General features: G+C 41.4%; 1 protein-coding gene across 1 annotated transcript; it reads left to right on the forward strand.

The window, feature by feature from the left end:
- The first annotated feature begins 898 nt into the window (after positions 1-898).
- Positions 899-6,444, forward strand: SELENOK (selenoprotein K). The gene is made up of 4 exons (XM_068982629.1): positions 899-997; positions 4,131-4,221; positions 5,699-5,782; positions 6,351-6,444. The coding sequence occupies exons 1-4, from the start codon at positions 979-981 to the stop codon at positions 6,442-6,444; spliced, it is 288 nt and encodes a 95-aa protein (XP_068838730.1). The 5' UTR covers positions 899-978.
- Positions 6,445-7,262: the final 818 nt, after the last annotated feature.

The following is a 7,262-nucleotide window of genomic DNA, read 5'->3' on the forward strand; positions in this document are numbered from 1 at the left end:
TGCCATGGTAAAGGACCAGAAAGTAGCCCAGTGACTGGAAGAGTAAGTAGCCATCAGCACGAGGTATGTGGTCCATTTTTAATCAATGACCAGGAGATGGCTTCTCATTCATCTGTCACCTCCACACTGCTGGTATACCACACAATGACGGTGTGCTGTCTCAGTCGCTTCTATCCATGGGATTTCCCCGGCAAGAATACTGGAGTGGGATGCCATTTCCTTCTAAAGGGGATCTTCCCCACCCAGGGATGGAACCCGCATTTTCTGCGTTGGCAGGCGTGAGCCACCAGGGAAGCCCTAGTAGCCAGGAATAAAATAAAAACTAGCAGAGTAAGGTATAGATACCTGGCGCTACAGTATTTTTCAGCTATCTCACAAGAGCTGATAAAAACTCTATCCACTTCCAGCGAACCAGGAGTAGAAACACTAATTCTAAAGAGACTTAGCCCATCTTCTAGACAGTGCCTGTGTATTCCCGACGGCTTCACGATAAGGCTCTTTTCGGTTTGATCACCGTCTCTTCCCTTAAGGCCCCTCCCGGCACACCCTCAAAGATCCACAATTTTGGAAAATTCTCAGGAACTTCCTCCTGCGAACGGTTCTTCAAGCCACTCCACACGTAGCCTTGACTCCCCAGCCTTGGGCCCTTCAAACTAGAAAGCAGCGCCTCTTTTCCAGCCGGAGCAAACCAGCTCTCCTGGAAAAAGCGAATGTTCACAGGATAAATCCGCAACATCACATGCGATGCCCGGCCCCAGCCGCCGCTTTACACCGGAAGTCGCAGGCATGACGTGGCCAAAACGCAGGTCGGGGGTGGGGGGCGTGTCCCCGTAGAGCCAATGGGCTCTGTCCACCTCCCTTCTCGGTCACCGTTTTGTCTATTCACGGCCTGTGAAGTCAGAGGGAGGCGCGGAGGGAGATTAGGAATCCAAGAGGGGCCAGGTGTCGCTGTCGCCCTGAAGGCGGAGGAGAGGCAAAATGGTTTACATCTCGAATGGTGAGTTGAAGGGGCAACGTGGGCGACCTCCGTGCTGGGAAGCCGGACCTCCGTGCTGGGAAGCCGGACCCCCGGGTTTCTTCCATGCTCGTCCGCCGACCCGGCTCCGCTTTCCTGTGCACGCCCCCCCGGCCAAATGGAGCTAGGGGCGGCCTGCAGCTCCTCAGCCGATCGTCCCTGAGCCGGCGGCGGGGGCTGAGGTCCCCTTGACGACTGCTGTGCCGAGCGTCCGGCGATCTCGCCCTCCTGGAGCTTCTGCTTGTGGGTCTTGAAAAGTGGTCTTTCCTTTTCGGGCGTCAGTGTCCTTAAGTATTAATAGTGAAGACCACAGTGTTTACACCATCTGCGTAGCGCTATGCCTCGGACACTTTTAAAAGAGTCGCTCGTGTGTCCACGCATTCAGTCTCTAAATCGCCTTATCCGGGTGAAAAGTATTGTGTGTTTTGCGGGTGGAGATTTAGCCGAAGCCGGATGAATTAGTTTGCCCAGGATCACAGATGTAGTTCTGATGGTTTATTTGGGTTTCTAACGCCGGTAGGCTGACGTCACCTTCCTTGCGGTTGTCTACTAGGCTGCCTCTTTCCGTAACTTGTAAGAGCCTGGACTAGAAGCTTTGGATAGACTTTTTCCCCCCCAGGTGACAGAGAGCTCGTCACGCAGGTAATTTTCTGCCCTAATTTCAAGGGGCATAGGGAGAAACAGCACTCCCTGTGGGAACAAGCTGATTGTTCCTGGAATGGAGAAGCTGAGAGAGACTTAATTCAGTGGTTCCCCAAAGACAGTGAACGGAAAGAAAGACACAATATGACTGGGGGGAAAAGTCAGAACTGCCTGCCCACTTGTTTGACTCAGGTGACACAAATGTCTTGGTGCCCTCTTAACTAGTTCTTGGATCACAGGAGCCAGATCCTGGTTTCGTTTGAATCATCTGTTTATCTTAAGAGGCTATGAAGATACTGTAGTCTGAAGTCTTCTGGCTGAGCACACTTTGCATTTCTTTGCTTTTCAAAATCTCTCTTCTCCTCCGAAACTCAAAAGTTTCGTCTTGGTTTTAGGCACTTGCAGACCTTGTGTTACATCCTTTGTGGTTAAGGCTGGCAGCTTCTATTATTTACTGACTACTTATATATATTTGTAGCGTGTCTTGTGTATGCCTTGTCGTTTTTCATCTGCATAAATAAAGTCTTCTTAGGGCCTCTAATCTCACTTGCGTAGTTGAGAAAAGCCAGTTGCCTTCAAGCCACTTATTTCTGTCTGAGGGAGGAGAAGTTTCTGCCTTCAGAAACTGGGAGAAAAAGCACAAAAAACTGAATGGTACAAATGCATTCAATAGGTTCTTTAGAACTGCGTAGGAAGAAATTGACCAGTTCTAGTTAGATCTGTTTTCTTAGAAGGACTGTATCAGTGTTTCATAGATGACAGAAATTTTCTCTTACTGTCAGATGACTTTTTCTTTTTCCGACAAATGTATATGATGACTAGTCTTGTGATGCTTTTTCTTAGAGAAGGAAAATGTCTCAATGGTGCAGAGCTAGTAAGAGGCAGAACCAAGCCAATCACATACTGTTGTTGTTTAGTTGCTCAGTCATGTCGGTGTCAGACTCTTTTCAGCCCCATGGACTGTAGCCCACCAGGCTCTTCTGTCCATGGCATTTGCCAGGCAAGAATACAAGAGTGGGTTGCTGTTTCCTTCTCCAGGGAATCCTCCCAACCCCGGGATCTTCCAGACCCAGGGATCGAACCCATGTCTCCTGCATTGCAGGTGGATTCTTTACCACTGAGCCACCTGGGAAGCCCTCACACTCTGTAGTAGCCCCTTTTTCTCAATAGCTGTGTAGGAGCTCAGATCCAAGTGGATACTGAAAGTAAGTTGGTCTGTGAAAGAGGAAAGGTAAGCTGGGGGGAGGGGGTGGGTGGCAGTGAGTGTGGTGAAGCCCTTGGGAAAATGGAGAGAACAGGTAGTTGACAGATGGCTGTTCTCAAAATATTCTGACCTGTTGATTTACAAGACTGAAACTCTCTAGAGTATTCACTTTTCCTGATATGGCTTCTATTATTTAAAGTGGTTTGAAAAGTAGATGCATTTTTCTGTAAGATAAAACTGGAGTCTGTAATTAGGATCAACAGCATTCTGTTAAAGAAATAGCTGTAAGCCAAATTCTCTTTAGTACTTAGAGCACACAAATTTTTTGACTTACCGGAATTTTAACATAACAACTGTTACGTGGTTATAGAGATTTTAAGAGTATGTATAAACAGTCTTTTTATCTAGGCAAGAGACTTTGCAAGTGAAAGGGATACTCCAAACACATCTAGGAAATGGAAGTGGTGTGAGCATTCTTTATACTCACTTATCTCATTTGTTTCTTCTAAATGCTTGAATAAACAGATATTTGTACACCCATGTTCTTAAAGAAGGAACCAAAGTGCCCATCAATAGGTGAATGGATAAACAAAATGTAGTATATTCATACAGTGGAATATTCATCAGCCTAAAAAAGGAAGGCTTTTTGACATATTCTACAATATGGATGAATCCTGAAGATATTGTGCTAAGTGAAATAGCCAGTTGTTAAAGTACAAATAGTGTATGATTCCTCATACAAGTTTCCTAGAGCAGTCAAGTTCATAGGGACACAAAGTAGAATGGTGGTTTTCAGGGTCTGGGGAGCAGAGAAATGGGGAGTTAGTGTTTAAGGGGTGTGGAGTTGTAGTTGGGAAAGGTGAAAAAGCTCTGGAAGTAGCTGATGATGATGGTTGTATGGTAATGTACTTAATGCCATAGAATTGTACACTTAAAATGATTAAAGTGATAAAATTTTTTGTGTATATTTTACCTCATTAAAAAAAAAAAAAAGGAAAAATTCTTGAGATATCACCCACCAAAAATTACAAACTATAGGATGCATTATTTGATATATGAAAGGAATGACCTCTAGATCACAGAGCTTCACTTCCCCAAACCTTTCCTTAGGACCATATACACATAACAGACTTCTCCTTGCATAGACTGTTTGGAACAGTGAACATGTTGAAAATTGAGCTTATGATCATTACCCGACTGATTAAGTGTAATGTGTCTTGTGTCAGGGATTTGTAGCACTAACCAAAGTTTCTTCATTCTTATCTGCAGGACAAGTGTTGGACAGCAGGAGTCAGTCCCCATGGAGATTATCTTTTATAACAGATTTCTTCTGGGGAATAGCTGAGTTCGTGGTTTTGTTGTAAGTATAGTAGTGCTGTTAAAAGCCCTGATATTTAAGTTGACAGAGGTACATTAGAGACATTATGTTGGTATCTTAAACAAGTTCCGCTTTCCTGAAGCAGTTTTCAATTGTGAATTTTATTAATAGTGTTTCTAAGAGAGATAAAGACCTATATACTGGGAAAACTCCCCTTGTATGATTATAAATATCTTCTTGAGTTAGTAAGGTTGACCATGACTTAGCCCTCGTGGTAACCATTTCAGCCTGCAGCTATGGGGCCAGACCAACTCTTTCTGTTGCCCAATGACATACCTCACTTTATGTTATTTCCACCTTTCATGTGTACGTGCAACTTTTTATTGCACAATATACATTGAGTAAACAAGGGGAATTAGATCTTGAATTTTAAAAGCTCCCAAGCCATAAACTTTTTTTCTTAAGTGAAGGATTAGCATCAATACACAGGATACACATAATTCACCATAGTTTCAAGCAATTCTTAGTTAAATTCTTTCTTTCTTTTTTTTTTGGTCTTTCATATTCTGTTTTATGAAAATTTTTCATCAACTACTAAAAAGTCTTACTCATCCAAAATTTAAACATACATTTGAGTGTCTCATGGGCCAAGAACTCCAGAGATGTGGGAGATAGTTTCTTCCTTGACTTTAATGTCAGTAAATACTTTCATTTTACAAGGGGTCTTGGGGAGGGCATGATGGTGGGAGGTGGACATCAGAGGTTATTCCAGGTGGGAGAGACACAAGAAAGATGGCAGAGAAGTTTGAAAATCAGCCTATGATATTTATACTTAATTTGATGGTAGCTCTGGTATATAAAGTTTAATCTGATGGCTGCATGTAGCATAAATTAAAAGGGGTAAAATAGAAGAGACTACCATAGAGAAATACAACAGGGGATAGAAAGGCCCAAGTTTGGTACTCACTTCAAAACTTCTTTGCAATCTCTTACAAATTTCACCTCCATATTGTTTATTTAATTAATTTAGTTAAATTTTACTTTAATTTAGTTAAATTCTTTCCCCTTTACAAATAAAGAAAATTCCATTTAAAAGAATTCCCAGAAAGCCCTGTGCCTCTGGCATACCACCTCAATCCCTCTTTCCCCAAGGTAACATTAGGTAAGCTTTTGGCGCAGGAAACACACATGCAATACTTTAAAAGCAGTCTCTGGGGCTTGACAATCAAGACCAAGCAGAGGAAGAAAGTTGGAGTTGACTCTGGTTTCAGAGTCATTCGTAGACTCTGTCTAGAAGAGTTACAGCAAATAAGAAAGACAAGGGATGGAAGCTTGCACAGAACACAGTATACTATGTTGAAACCTGTGTTTGTGATAGATGGTGTTGTCTAGCTGGCCTCAAGAAAGGGGGCTTTGGAGCTAAGTTAGTTTGGTCTTCCTCCCACAGAGATGATAGTTGAAGCCATGGAAATTTTTCAGTGTTGAAAGTGGATCTTCTGTTGTTTCCTGCCTCTTTCAGTTTCAGAACTCTGCTTCAACAAGATGTGAAAAAGAGAAGAGGCTACGGAAGCTCATCTGATTCCAGATATGATGACGGAAGAGGGTATAACTCTTTAAATTAATAAAAGATGTTTTTACCCCTCTGTGTAATGTATTAAAAATAGGCAGACAGACATAGTTAGGCTCATTTAAAGGCTTAAATTCTGTTTTACAAAATTAATGCATTATTGTAAATCAAACAAGTTGCCTCTGATTTGATAGTCTGAGTTAATCTGACAAAGCTAAATACATCAAATATCCTATGGGAAAAGTCTAAGAGAATGAAAAGTGATGGTCAACATTAAAATCTAGAGATTTCACTTCAGAGTCTATAGATTTCCAGCTGCTAATGGAAATCTCAAGACCCCGCAGCACTGGGTGAGGCTTGTGTTTCCATATGGCTAAAATAAACTGGAGTTGGGTTTCAGGTAGGCATTTATAGGAGCTGTTGTTCAATTTATCATAATTCTTGCTTGACTCACTTTTCCTCATGTGTGTAATGTGTCTGGTCTCTTTCAGTGTTTGAATTTTCAACTCAGATCTAAATGGTAGTTGCTATTTTAAGAGAAGGATCTATTTGAGTGTTTGAAAAGAACCTACTAAACAGTAGAAATTAACTTTTCTTATCTTAGGCCACCAGGAAACCCCCCCAGAAGAAGAATGGGTCGAATTAATCATCTGCAGGGCCCTAATCCTCCTCCAATGGCCGGTGGATGAGGAAGGTAACTTACAGTCTGCAGTTCTCCAGAGATTTCATTTTGAAAATGCCTCCTTAGGAAGGCTTTCTTTAGGAAAATAGAAGTGACAGCATTTTATACTCAGACGTCTTATTTGGAAAAACATTTATATCTTAACCCTTGAAAAATTATCTTTTGAATCAAAATGTCTTTTGAAGAAGGTTTTATAACATGCAATGACTGAGTTTTTCATATAGATCCGAATTACCAGTGAGTAACTATTATAATGTTCTCTTTTAGGTAAACGTCTGCTCTAAGAAGCAGACAACTGGACGTGCACTTTAATAGCAGAAGGAAACCATCAAGAAATGGAGTGCTGATCATGCTGGACAAGTTAGGTGAACGTGTACGTCTAAACTAGGACTGCTCTGTGTCCTCACAGACGAATGAAGTCATGCTGGGAATTCCCTCTGCAGGGATCTGGCATGACTGACAATGCAGTTCTATAAATGCACATTGGTCTCATCTTTTTTGTATGGTCTGTGAAAGTGTTAATATAGTTTTAATAAGTAAATATTTTTAGGTTACAAAGCTGACTTCTCAACTTCTCATCTTTATAAAATGAAAACTCAGAAAGCTGCAAATTTAAAGGAAAATAAAAGACTGTGTATTGATTACTATTAGTGTCACCTTTTTCAACTTATAAAATATTGTTCATTGTTGGGTTTTTTGTTCTCATTTATAAATAAATCACTGTGCTTATTTCAGTAGTATGCATATGATATCTAATCTCTTGAATTAACTTTTAATCTTAAAACCTATCTGTCCCATGGATCTATAATACAGTATGTCTTATTTGCTACCAAA

This window comes from Capricornis sumatraensis, chromosome 10, assembly GCF_032405125.1.
Source record: "Capricornis sumatraensis isolate serow.1 chromosome 10, serow.2, whole genome shotgun sequence".
Taxonomy (NCBI): domain Eukaryota; kingdom Metazoa; phylum Chordata; class Mammalia; order Artiodactyla; family Bovidae; genus Capricornis; species Capricornis sumatraensis.